Here is a 14,859-nt window from a genome sequence, read left to right as displayed (position 1 = left end):
TATTGACACATGAAAAATCATTTGTATCCGGCATGTTAATTTATTTTTTAATACAATGCTTGACAATCAACATAAATGTATAAAATCAGCTTTAAAACTAAAAAAAACTAAGATAAACCTGATTATTAACAACGTTCTTACAAGGTTATATCATTTTGCAAAAATGTTAGAGATGGGACAAATTGATCAATGTAAATTGATCGAATACACAAATAATTCATTTGATGTTTTTCATGAAAAAAAGTATAAATGTCTAATATTTTGGTGAATAATTGTCTTAAACACACTATAATAGGCTCGTTTTTGCGTTTTTATATCAATATTTAGAAACAGAGTTTCATGTTTGCGTGAATAATTGTCTTAAACAGGCTTGTTTTTGCATTTTTATATCAATACTTGGAAACAGAGTTTCATGTTTGCGTGAATAATTGTCTTAAACACACTATAATAGGCTTGTTTTTGCGTTTTTATATCAATATTTGGAAATTGAGTTTCATGTTTGCATGAAAGAACTGATAAAATCGATTTGATCAGTGATTAGTAATTTCCCATCACTAGTGACATTAGTTTGACAGCTGTCATTTTAATCAACTATATTTTAAGGACTATAATTTTCCATTCTTGGTGGAGATTTCTAAATTTGCTTCTTATACCCTCAAGTATGAAATTGATTTGTTCTGGTTTAGAATTCAATAAATAATGGTTGCTTTAATGAGCTTAATGGTTCAAAATGCCTAATGGTCAGTTAAACTCCCGAGGACCATTCTTAGAAAAATCGTACTGTAGTATTTATGATTAATTAGATGTCTGCTCAATTTGTTGTGGACAAACTGATTTCTGTATATGCCTGTGTCCCCTTTTCAGCCTTCTCAGAGACAGACTCTGAATGTTCGAGTGTGGAAGAAGAGATAGTCCGCAGTGGCCGCAGACCCCCACCCCCTGGAAAGTCTCACCACAAACCTTACAGGAAGAGGTCCGTTCATACTTGTTTTGATTTTTCATTCATTATCTTGCATCCTGTGTATTGACAGTCCCAGGGAACGAACGTACTTATCGATTTATTTAACTCTTCTTCGAGGCACTTCAAATAGGAACACTTAATTCAACATTTTCTGCTAATGTATCGTGGGTATACTGGCAAAAAACGTTAGCTCGAAAATAAGCGGATTTGACTTAATGATACAGTTTTGTAAAGTTTTTAACGCTCTACAAACGGGCAAAATACACTAAGTCATAAAATTTCATATATCTGTAGTTTTAAAAAATAATTTAAGGTTAAGTCATATACCGGGCATTTCATCAGGCTAAAAGCTTTAATTAACTTCATATAAATTTAAGTATGGAGGTCTCAAAGGACAAATTTGCCTTATTTTACATTTTTACTATCCACCTGAAAGGGAAAAACGCGTCAAAAGCGACCAAAAAATTTGCAATCTTTTGTCTCTTTTTTCGGTTCATGCTGCACAACAGTGGTTCGAGCGATTTTGTTCTGGTGTAGTGGAGGTGAATGATGCACCACACTCTGACAGGCCTGTCGTCGAAAATGCCGATAAAATTGTGGAAAATATCGAGATAGACCATCATGTTAGCAGTCGTAGCATCGTCTAGGAGCTAAATATCGATCATAAAATCGTTTTAAACCATTTTCAGAATGCTGGATTTAAAAAAAAGCTCGATGTTTGAGTGCCACACGAGCTGACAATCTAGGCAATGAGTTGGGACAGTTCCAGAAAGATGATTTTTTAGAAATTAATAAATCCCTTTGGATGCCACCCATGCATTATCTTCTTCCTTTAACCAAACCATTTATCTAGCTCGCTTTTGAAATCTTTACTATTATTTTTATCAGGTTGGTAGCGGTGCCCGCCCCGAGGGCTCCGAGACTTGGAGTATTTGTTGGCCCCCCCGAACTACCCAGTGGCTACAGAGCGAGAGATGCGGGTAAGTTTCAACCGGTCTATATTTGAGACGGGTTGTGGTCCAGTGTTGGGTTCGAACCTCTCTCTATGACAACTTGTTTTTCCATTTTCTAACACAGTTATTTACGACTTAAAGAAAATTTAATGTATTCGGCTTATCAGAACATCAAATCGGCTTTTATTTGCATTATGTTCTATACGCACTAAAATTGTACTTAACCAAATCCTAGAAATTTATTTTCAATGCGAGGTTACACGCAAACTATCTGCATGTGCCGGCACTGCATGGATTATGTATTGGCAATATAAAAATTTGGCTCTTTTGGTCTCATTTCTTTTCATGTCACACACCTGGTAGGTACGTAAAATAATCAAATGACTAATCAATAAAAAAAGTTCAAGACATCCCATCCCAGTCAATGATCTGAAAGTCCTTTTGACTTCATAGTTTTATATTACTATCCTCTGTCTTATTCGAGTTTAACCCCGAAGCAAATGAAAGCAAACAGTACCTGGCTACCGCACCCGTCACACGAATCTTTCTCTCTTCCATGTACCTACAGTTCGCACCAACTATGCACAGAACTCTCCTCTGATTCGCTTGACGCGTAATTATAATTTTTTTTCAATAACATAGACATATTTAACTGCAGTAAACTCACTTTTAAAATGAAAAAAATTATGTTTCCTTATAAAAAAAATATATTTTTACATTATAAATTTAAGTTGTTTCTATTCACTCATATAAAACACACACTCACCCTGTCCATAAACCTACTCTCACACCCATACAATCACACACATATACACATACCTACCAAAACCACACTCCACTTTTTTACACACGCATCCTCACACAAAAAAAACTCGCACGCATGCACTTCTATGAATTAATATCTAACTGAACTGGATTTTTATAATTGTATTTATGTGGAAAACTGATTTGGCTTTATTTTATGTTTTTTTTATAATGTTGTGTATATTTTTTTGTATTGCTGTTGTTTTTCTGACTAAAACATAATTAAAATTAAATTAAATAATCGTACAAAAATAAACTTTCTGAAACTGTCAAGTTTGTTAGTGAAAATTCTTGATGGAAGTTCATTGTTATTTATTATAGATCACCAGTTATAATAGAATAATATCACTCATCTTTCATTTCTATAATAAAAAACGTTTTAAATATGTATCACCATTTGTTGTGTAAAATAGGGCCTCCGTTATACAATAATTATAATATACCTACACAGATTGTCTTCTACCTAACGTGTGTTTTTTTTTGCTATGAAGCAAAATCAGTCTCACGCGCTACAAAATGTAAACTTTGAAGGAGCGTATCTGACAAAAGTCTCCGAGACAGAGTAAAGAACTCAAAGATAATGGAAATATGCAAGAAAAACCTCAGACTTCACTGTGTCTGGATACAAATTATACTTCAACATTACATTCATTTTTACATTCAAGTTTCCTCTCAAACATAACCATAATACACGCTTCACGTCTAATGATGGCTTGGTAGTACCAAAAGTATATAATAAGTATGTAAATAGAACTCTCAAATATTTGGTACCTAGAATTTTTAATTTATTACCAAAAGAACTTAAATTTAACTCACATTGTAACAAGAGCAAAATAAGAGAGTGGCTACTCGATCAAGAGTTTATATATGAATAGTAGGTTAGGTGTAAATATTTTAATTTTTCATAAATTTTCTTGTATTTAAAAAATAAATTTATATATTATTATTTGTATAAACATGTTTATTCTGATCTTTCCGGCTGTTCATTTTTATGTTATTCATTGTTTTTATAAATGCAAATAATATTATTAAGTCAGTATAAATATAATCTTCACCAACAAGCTACAAAAAGTGGCTTGGTGGGATTTTAGTTTTAGTAAAAATATAACAAGTAAAATTTTTTTAAATTGTAAAAATGTATAATTATGCTATTAAATAAAAATAAAAAAAATCGATTTCTTTATGGACCCTTAAATATATTGTACGTAACTCAAAGTAATAATGCGCCAAGCTATAGAGGAGCCCAAACATAGGAAAACTATTCTATGACTATTGGGTATTAAGTTAGCTACAGTTCGCAACAAACAATGGGCCGTACTTAGGTCTAGAATTGCCAAATGTATATTGATTTGCATTGTTAATATTTTTAAATATGTACCTGTGTATTGCAGGGTTATTCCAATTTATTGTTCTATACTTCTATATTTATTTTATAAAACTGAAAATACGTGCGTGTGTTTATTTTTTTATTTATTTTATTCACAATACACTTATGTTACATTTATTGAGATATAAATCCCAAATCCCCGGAACCAAAGTCCTGTGTTGAGTTTGTTTGTTTGTCCGTCACATCTCCTTATTATTACTACTCTGAGGTCTTCTTCTTCCAAGTCGGTCCCTCAATGCTGAGGATCTTGATCACCATGAACACTTCCGATTAGTCTGTTCCGCTCCAGTCTGTCCTCAGCCCGACGAACTGACTCATCGAATTTTAAACGAACTGACTCATCAAACTCTGAGGTACGTAAGTTAAAAATTAACCAATGAACATTTCCACAGGGAAAGAAGAATCCAGTGAAGGGAGCGGCGGAGAGGGGGCGGGAGGCCCCCCGCCCACGAGAGTCGGCTACAACCTCCTGCACAACACCACTCCGCCCTCCGTTCCCTACACCTCCTGTGATATGGATGACCAAGTGAGACTCCCTGATTACTATTCAACCAACAATGTGTGCAGTTTGTCCAAATGTTTGCGGACTGGCTGGATTTCCTCCCTAGGGAGTTATTCAGATCTAAATTTGTTGCAACAGAGGAAAAAAAAATTGAGAACGGAATATGGAAGTCTATGACCTGTTGTTGGCTGGTTTAAGTAGCCACTTTACACACTGTGTAACATTCACCACTCTGCCTTCATCCGGCTGAAACGCCTGAAAACAATTTGCCAATTTTTTTACTTATTTTTTTTACCAGTTAGTTGATTTAACGATGTTTTGAGTATGTCCAAATGTTTGCAGACTGGCTGGATTTTCTCCCTAGGCAGTTATTCAGATCTAAATTTGTTGCAACAGAGGAAAAAATTCTTAATATTAGGTCTATAACTTAAAAACCGGAATTTTTTAGGAAATTTGAGCGTTTATTAAGGAAAATCTTGTACAATTCTGTTATTCAAAGTTTTGTCCATCGAAAGTTACAACATTTCCCCATCTTTCTGGCAATTTGTGAATGCCATCCCAAAAAACCGGTCATCTTTTTAATAAAAACATATCAAGCCAATTTTTGATGCCTCGGATTGAAGTGAAGCGTATTCCATAAAGTGCGTTCTGCATCGACCAAAACAAATGGAAGTCAGAAGGCGCCAAGTCTGGACTATATGGCGGGTGGGGCAGAACTTCCCATCCGCTATTTTCCAAATAGTTAACATCTGATCGAGCATTGTCATGTTGGAAAATCAATGTCTCATATCTGGTCTTCCATTCTGGCCGTTTTTCCTTCAACGCACTCTTAAAACTAATCAGTTGTTGTTGATACAGCTCTCCAGTAGTGGTTTCACCCGGTTTTAGAAGCTCATAATACACAACTCCATTCTGGTCTTCATCTTCAAACTTTTTCGGCTGTCCAGGCCGCTCTTTGTTTTTGATATCAAAATTGCCACTTTTAAAGCGTTGAAACCACTTGAAACACTGTGATTTCGCTAGAGCATGTTAGCCATACAATTCCACGAGCAAACGATGGCTTTCGGCTGCAGTTTTCTTTGCAAAAAGGTGACTCAGCAAAACTTCCCGCAAACGTCCCATTTTTTTTCACTAAAATTTTCTATGATTGAAAAAAATGTTATTAAATTTAAATTTTAAAAAATGTTGAAAAAAAAAAAACAAGCAAATCAAACACTGTTGACTGATTTTGACAGCTTATGAATAAAGCTTCAAAATGACATGAATGTCAATGATTTGCTACAGCGCATACACGAGTGCTGACATCTAGTGTCAAATTCCGGCTTTTAAGTTATAGACCCAATAATATAATATAATTTTTACCCTGTTTTTAAGAAACCAATTTTTATACCCAATATTCTGTAGCACTGAACTTCTACATTGAGATGTATAATTTTTTGTTTGTGTTTGTTTCCTCAGATGTCATCTTGCAAGGAATCGTCAGCTCAGGAGAACGACACCGGCAGACCCAGGAGAACTGGCTGGGGACGACTCCATCCGCAGAACCCTAAAGTCAGTCTGATTGATATCCTCAATTGTTTATTGTTTATGTCATTATTGAGAGCAACCTAACCTAACCTACAATTAACAAAATGGCTTCCTAATATTCATGATTAACTCAAAATTTCTCTCAGATTCCATGCTCGCGTAAAAATAGAAAACTGACCTTTTTTAGGCAACACTGTCTTCATTCTCCATTTGATTTCAGACTCAATGATTTTGTTGGGCTATCATCCCTTAAAAGATTATCTCAATTTGATATTAGTTGATTGAGACGGTTAAAAGCCAAAACGTCTCTGTCCACTTTTTTAAAGATAACCAACAAAACCTGTAGCGAAAAAAGTATTTCTCTTAGTTCAATTTGCAGATTAAACTTTAAGTTAATATTTTATTTAAATTATTTATTGACAATTCTTGATGGAATTCCATTGTAATGATGTAATAACTTATATTTACATATAAGTTATTAATTTAAAAATACTTTGTACACTTCCACTTATTTATTTTGACCAATTAGAGCTTTCACCCTCTAATGGGCATCTTCAGACTGGTGAATATTATACAGTACAATTTTATTTTATAATAAAAAATCTTTGGGCCAAACATGAATTAATAGTAAAGATCAGGTCGACAAATTTGAAATAAGCGGAATATATTAATTAACGTGTACTTTTCCTGATTCATATATAGGACAAAGCGGGAGAGCTACTAAATATAGAATGAAAGAACATGTAGCTTCACATAGATTAAATAGCGATATATCAAACTATGCATCACATTTAAATTAATTAAAACATAATTTTGACAAATCAAAAACCATAAAAGTTTTACATGTAGGACATAAAGGTCAAAAGTTAGATAGATTGGAAATTTTAGAAATAAATAGGATCAAAAAGATTTAAAAAATTTAAACTTTTTCTTGGACCAGTTGGTTTCATTACAATATTTGAGTTTGTCCAAATGTTCATAGACAAAAGACTGGATTTCGAAAATGGATTGGAAAATTGAAAAATTGTTTTCAGGCGTTGCCTAATATGTGAAATAATTCAGTCAGATGAATCTCTTCACAACAATAAAGGTTTCAGCTCTTTAACTTCACTAAAATCAACAGATGGAAGAATTGAAGAAATATGGATGTTCAAACATAGGCAAAATGGTAAATGTTACACAGTGTGTAAAGTGGCCACTTAAACCAGCCAATGACAGGTCATAAGCCCTGAAAATGCCTTGACTTCCATATTCCCTTATTTAAGGTATTCTCCATCCCTGTTGTAATTTGTTAATAATAGTGCCTAGTTCTTATTTTCTTATGTCAGATTAATATTAGTAAAATTATATTTTTGTTTTATTTTTTAGGATTGGAAATCCAAAGATTCAAAGAAAAACGCTAGTCAAAATTCTGTTCCCAATAGTCAAGGCTGGGGACCACAGGTGAGCTACAAATAATTACTAAAATGCTAAAAAATATTCTAATTTAATATTTTTTTAAGTATGAGTTGAAATGAAAATTAATAGATCCTTAAAGAAATCTTACAAAAAAATACCTTTAGAATACGTATCACCATTGTAGACAATACCAGAGCCTGCATTGTATAGAAGAATTATTATTACTATTACTTAAGCTTACCAGTGTCAAATTATGGAGAAAGTAATAAACCCCGAATTAGCAAATGAAAATTAATAGCTATTTAAAGAAATCATACAAAATATTGACCTTTTGGATACGTATCACCATTGTAGACAATACCGGGGCCTGCATTGAATAGAAGAATTATATATTGGATTAAATAAAATATATATGTATGTAAACTGTAATCTTTGATTTTGTCATCAAAATAAATTACAATATTAAAATGAATCTTGTCTTTTTTAGGGCAACAATGGAGTCCCTCTATTCTTAGAGAAATGTGTTAGCTTCATAGAAGCTGAGGGTTTAGGAGCTGAAGGGATCTACCGGGTACCTGGGAACAGGGCTCATGTTGATCTGCTGTTTAAAAACTTTGACGAAGGTTGGTGAAAAAATATAATGCTTTCAAATATTAGAATTAACCTTTCTGAAACTTCTAGATGTCGGTTCCGCAGTGCAGACGAGGAAACACCTATGATGCTGAATCCTCCGGGGAGCACTGATTAAACCTGAGAATTTTGAAGTGCTCGCCCCCTACCTAATAGTCTGATACTTTACAGATCTACGCTTGAAGGCGGAGATTTAGCAAATCAGAACTCTCGCTCTCTACGCAGTAGCCAGGCTCTCTGAAGACCTAGGCCTAGAGAGTGAGAATTAGTTCACGAGGACAATAGATCTTCACAGGTCACAGTGGAGTCACACCAGGAGCTTATATGACGCTGACTCCCATTTCAAAGAATAAGAATAATATTAAATTTGCATAAAGTATGTATTTATCAATAGAGTTTATTTGACACTAAAAATAATATGTTTTTTGTTTCCTCATAATAAGAAATTTATTTGTAATTAATTGGTATTGAACACTAAAGAAAATTTGTTGTTTTCAGATCCCAATATTTCAATAACACAACTAGACATTCCTGTTAACGGCGTAGCAACCGCTTTGAAAGATTTCTTCTCCAAGAGATTACCTCCCCTGTTCGACGAGACTACTATGCAGGAATTAGAAGATATTGCAGGTATATACAGACAATTATTACGAAAACAATTAAGATAGAGATGAAGAGAGAAATTCCCCAATATTTAGGGAAAAAGTCCATTGTATGTAAATTCCAATTTTTGTTAAGTTAAGTACCTACGTAATATTATTTAAACATGTTTTGTTTAATTTAATTAAAAAAACGCTTCATAGTATTGATTGAAAAAATAGAAATATTTTTATTGAATTCATAGGTAATCCCCAATTTTGACAGTTTTTACAATTTTTCTACAGTATGTTTAGTGTTGTCTAGTACAATAATAATATTTTAATGTAATTTTTTTTTTCCATGCATTTTTCTTTTCCTCACTTTACGTTTTTCAAGGGAGCAAGAAAAAGAGTGTAAAACTGAGGAAAACGCTTAAGTGAGGAAATGAAAAATGTATGGAAAAAATAGGAATTACATAAAAATAAAATTGATTTGCTACACCATAGTGTACATATACTTCCAGAAAAATAGTAAAAACGTTGAAAAGTGGAAATTGTCATTATGTTTTTTTTATCTATATCCAATGATTTCACTAAAAATATTTTATACCAATATTATGAAATCTGTTTTTTCATTTGATTTAAAAACAGCATGTAAAAATTATTTTACGTGTAAATAAAAAAAAAAACGAAAATAGAATTTTGATTTGCATTAAATAATATACAATAATTTTTCCCCTAAATGTTGGGAAATTTTATTTATATGGTATCACTTTTTTTTCTGTGGCATCACACTAAAAACAACTTTTAAGCGTAAAACCGGGGTGTAAAAAACGTTAATTGGGGGAAATATTTGTATGGAAATGTATGAAGAAAAATGGGTCCTGAACATTTCGGTGTAAAAAGTGGGAAAATGTAAAATCGAGGAATGTAAAAACGAGGTCTTACTGTATTGCCCTTATAAGATTTGATAAATAGCAGAATTTGACTTCTGGTCGCACTGTAGTTAATATCCAATTTCCCTAGCACTGATCTTCTTCCTCATTTATATCTTATGCTTTTTTTGTTTTATTATGTTTGTAGGTTCATTAGGAAATACTGATCGCAGTGGTAGACTGTTGGCGCTGAGAGCCCTGATAGAGGAACGCCTGCCGCAGCATCAGCGCGCTGTACTTAAATATATATTCCACCATTTTGTCAGGTAAATGTTAAAACAGTCCATGAATTCCAGAAAATTTTATATGACCCAATTAAAATGCCTGTCTCGAAGCAATTCCGGATGTGCGCCTGTCTAGACTTTAAAATACCCATCAAATGCGGTAAACGCCTGTCAAATGGTGACCCTATATAGAACGGATTTTTTTTTTTTAAATGACCTTTTTTTTTTTATTAGAAAAAGAAATACTTGCGTTCTTATGATTTACCCAAATATTTCATTTTAAGGGCCTTTTTTAACGAGTTGTAAATAATTCACTTCGATTCGGATTCGAACCACGAACCTTTGGTCCGTGAGTCCGAGACTCTAGCCACAGGACCACAACCCGTTTTTACTTTTGGTGCTGATTTTTTAATTTGGAAAAAAACAGACACAACTTATGTTGACACCTAATAGATTAATGCATTTTAGGCTATTTTAATAACATTCTTCGTTATATTTTTCTGTACAGTTGAAAGAGGATGTAAATTATTGCATATTAGTTTTTTATTGTTTATTATGTTAATGATAATTAGGTTATTTGGATTAATTACGTTTTTTTTATTGTTATTATTATGTTTACTTTGTAAAATAGCTAGTCTAAGGCATGTTTCACATTTTGTAAAATGTTTCCCTCGTCACGGGACACCCCAGTGAGGGAACATTATTCTGTATAAAAAAAGAATACAAACAATGTAAAAGTATACATAAATAAATATCTTAAAATTGATGAATATGAGTATTTTGATAATAACAAAAAATTTATTCTGATTATTTATTTTATTTTATTTTTCTTTTATTTTATTTGGAATTTTTACAGCTATTACATAAAAAAATAAGTAGAAATATATTAACAATACTAGAGCCAATTAAAAAAACCCACTGTAAATCTGATATATAGGACAAAAGTCTAAGTAATTGTATGTGTGTGACCTTTGTATTCATGTGTGTGAATGTGTGTATGCGTGAATGAATGAGGGAGAGGGTACATGTGCGTGTGGAAATGAACGAGGGAGAGGGTGCGTGTGTATGTGGGTGCGTAAGTATATATATTTTTTTAAAACTTGTTATTATTTTGAAAACGGTACAGGAAAGAGCTTGGTAAGAAGTTTGATTATCATTTTGTTAAAATTTAAGTCAAGAAATGTTATAAATTGTATTTTTTATAAAGTATGGTAAATTTCAGAACATTATTCTGAAAAAAAAAAAACATATTTTTAAATTTTATTGATACACACTGAATGAATAATGTGCAACGAGTCCTATACAATACGGTAGGTAACCACAAAATACAGTAAATATTATTATTCTCTATCTTACGTTTTTTTTCTCTACCAAACCCAGGATAGCGGACAACTCCAAACTGAACTCGATGGACTCGAAGAACCTCGCCATCTGCTGGTGGCCGACGCTGCTGCCCATCCAGTTCAGCGACATGGCCCGCTTCGAGGCCACCCGGCCGTACCTGGAGGACATCCTGCAGACCATGATCGACCAGTTCCCGTTCCTCTTCTGCGGCCAGGAGGCCGCTGTCATGGTCTGAGGCCGCTGGACCGTCGTCCTCTTTGGCGATCTCTACTGAGAAAAATAAAGACAAACGGTATCCTTGGCACATGCGAAATTGTCGAACCTGTTCGCTGTCCTCTGATTCGTATGAAATTAATCACATGCATTATCGGCAACGTCCTTTATATGAAATTAATTACATGCAGAATTCTCGAATCGCACTTTGTTGTCCTCTAATTCATACGAATTTTATTACTTGCGAAATTGATAACGTCCTCTGATTTGTATGAAATTTGGCACTTGCAAGTTAGCAAAATCTTAATTGGCCTTTAATTTGTAAAAATATTACCGCTTATGAAATCATGCTACAATAGGGTATTTGAGAGTAATTAACCTTTCTCTCACTAAGCATCCAAAAATTACACATGATCCAAACGGGGGGGACCAAACGACCCCAGCGCCTACTTGTATATGGCATCAGGAGAATAAAACGTTGGAATTGTTTATGACCGTGCAGTAATTTATTCATGTTTTCGCGTACACATATTTTTCTCATTAGTGTATTTTATTCATTGTTGTTAGTTTGCCGAATGCTTTTGTACATAAGGTGAAATTGACCGAATCGGTCTATGGGGGATTCGAATCCCCCCCTTCGGTCCGGCTAGGTTAAAAGCAAACTTAGAAATCTCCACCAAAAACAGAAAATTTGTTATTGATGCCAAAATACACCGTACATAAAAATCTACCTACCTAAATAATTGCGTAATTCAAAACCGCCTCTAAATCTTGCAAAAAAAGATTTCAATTATACTACTTGACACCGCAAACTTAGCATTCTCCATTGAGTTATAGTCCTTAAAATATAGCTTGATTAGAATGACAGTTGCTAGCAAAAGTGACGACATAACTTTGTAGTAACGTCTGAAGAGTGATTTATATTGACACACGAAAAGTCATTAGTATCTGGCATGTTAATTAATTTTTTTAATACAATGCTCGACATATAAATCAACATTAATGTATAAAATTAGCTTTAAAACAAAGAAACTCAAATAAACCTAAACGACGTTCTTACAAGGTTACATCATTTTGCAAAAAAAGTTAGAGATGAGACAAATTGATTGAATAAAAAAATAATTCATCTTATGTTGTTCATAAAAAAAGTATAAATGTCTCATTTTTTGGTGAATAGTTGTGTTAAACACACTACAATAGGCTTGTTTTTGCGTTTTTATATAAATTTTCGGAAACAGAGTTTCATGTTTGCATGAAATAACTGATTAAATCGATTTGATCAGTGATCAGTAATTTCCTATCACTAATGAAATTAGTTTGACAGCTGTCATTCTAATCAAGCTATATTTTAAGGACTATAACTTAATTTTTAGAAAAAAAAATTATCTGAAAAGACCCTAATACAGCGTATCTAGATTATCTGTCACAGAAAGTTAAGGTGATCAATCATACGCTTCAGGTGCCAGTATAGGGTCAGTGAAATATAGCCGTGTAGAACCATCTATGAGGCAAAAAAAGGTTTTAGACTTCCTGGAATCGAACCTTTGAACTCAAGCATGATAGATTAATGCGCTAACCACTACACTATGCAGCCGATTTATCTCCGCCCGATTTAGTTTTTTATCCAACTCTATTTTGATCTGACTGAGAAACGAATCTCCAAAAAGGCAACACCATGTTTTTAACAGCTAATTTTTAAAGCTGTTTAATGCTCTGTTATCCAGATAGATCGACTGTCAAAAAAAAAACTCTTCGTATAAATTACATTACAAAAATTGAGGACAACATAATTGCAATGATTGGAATAGTATGTGGGAGCATTACAACGAATTAATGGCTGGTGTGCGTGTCACGTAAAAAATGATGCGAGTTTAAAAATAAAAAATTAGACATTTGTACATTTTGATTACAAACTCGACGGAATTTTTCCGTAGGCACAATTTTGTAATTTTTACCGAGGATTAAATACAAATCTGAGATATTTGTGTTTTGATAATATATTCATAAGCATAAAAAATGGATGGGAACGTTCTTCATAGGAATTTTTATAGTTATTATCGATGTACGTATTTTATATATAGCAGCTTTTTTAATTTTGGTGTCACAATCGTAAATTAATTTTCAATATTATTTTGAATTATATTGAGGCATAAAGGAAAAAAAATCTAGAGTATTTGAGTGCCTGAAAATTTGAAAATCATTCAACAGTATTTTCAGTTTGTCCAATTTTTTGTAGACAAGGACTGGATTTAAACCCCTAGGAAGTTATCAAGACTTACGTATTATAACAGGGATGAAGAACATTTAAGGGAAGGGAATATGGAAGTCTTTAGGTATTTATAGGGCTTTTGATCTGTCGTTGGCTGGTTTAAGTGGTCACTTTACACAGTGATTAACATCCACCATTTTGCCTATATTTGCGCATTCATATTTCTTGAATTTTTCCATCTGTTTGATGCCTTCATTGATACAATGAAGAATCTAACCCGCGCCAATAAAGATTTTGTCTATTTTACTTAACAAAAATCAACATTGAAAGCCCTCTCCAATTTACCCGGATGCATTCCAGAGGTCTAGTGGTCTCTTTTCAGATCCGCACATTGCAACAACAAGTTTTAAGCTTCAACGAACGATCAATTATTTTTTTTTTCAATATTTTATGTTAAGAAAATATTGTTGTTATATAGAATTTACATTTACTGCTTTCGATCAGCATGCATGTATGAAAATTGAAGAAATGTAAATGTTCAAATATAGGCACAGTGGTAAATGTTACACACTGGCGGCCTCCGTGGTGTAGTGGTCAAGACGCTTGACTCATGCACGGAAGGTTCCGGGTTCGATTCCCGGTGAGAACACAAAAATTAAAATGTGATTTTTCTCAAGCCTGGGTGCTCTGTGATGTAATTCACCACTGTAATTAGGCCTCCTGGCCTGTTGTGGTGCAAAAAAAAAAAATGTAAAAAAAATGTGATCACTTAAACCAACCAATGACAGAGCATAAGCCCTCTAAATTCCCAGACTTTCATATTTCCTGCTCTGAAATGTGTTTCTATGTTGAATTATTATATGTTAATCATAATTAAACAGTACTACTAAAGAATTACCTAGTGATGACGAAACCGATCACAAAACAAGCTTAATTTAGTGTTGCCAGTATAAAAATCAGAATAAGTTCCTATTTCTACCGGCGGAAATAGCCAACTCTTGTATAAAATAATTACAGTAAAACCCCTGTTTTACGTTTTTCAAGGGAGCAACAAAAAAAGTTTAAAACTGAGGAAAACTTTAAAGTGAGGAAATGAAAAATATGTGGAAAAAATGAAATTTCATTAAAATATAATTATTGTACTAGACTACGAGTATACTAAATATATTGCGGAAAAATTGTAAGAACTGTCAT

At 33.2% G+C, this 14,859-nt stretch overlaps 1 protein-coding gene across 1 annotated transcript in view; it reads left to right on the top strand.

The window, feature by feature from the left end:
• The window catches only part of RhoGAPp190 (Rho GTPase-activating protein 190), a 70,512-nt gene extending 57,954 nt beyond the window's left edge, over positions 1 to 12,558 (top strand). Inside the window, 9 exon segments of the mRNA XM_088243060.1 lie at positions 865 to 973; positions 1,850 to 1,941; positions 4,498 to 4,631; positions 6,066 to 6,158; positions 7,503 to 7,577; positions 8,020 to 8,155; positions 8,661 to 8,792; positions 9,824 to 9,941; positions 11,280 to 12,558. Of these exon segments, the coding sequence (XP_088099186.1) occupies positions 865 to 973; positions 1,850 to 1,941; positions 4,498 to 4,631; positions 6,066 to 6,158; positions 7,503 to 7,577; positions 8,020 to 8,155; positions 8,661 to 8,792; positions 9,824 to 9,941; positions 11,280 to 11,478 (1,088 nt within the window). The 3' untranslated portion in view covers positions 11,479 to 12,558.
• The last annotated feature ends 2,301 nt before the right edge of the window (positions 12,559 to 14,859 follow it).

The sequence above is a fragment of the Micrasema longulum genome, unplaced genomic scaffold, assembly GCF_059751315.1.
Source record: "Micrasema longulum isolate JH-2025_06_02 unplaced genomic scaffold, ASM5975131v1 h1tg000184l, whole genome shotgun sequence".
NCBI lineage: Eukaryota > Metazoa > Arthropoda > Insecta > Trichoptera > Brachycentridae > Micrasema > Micrasema longulum.
This window is presented reverse-complemented; position numbering and strand designations above follow the sequence as displayed.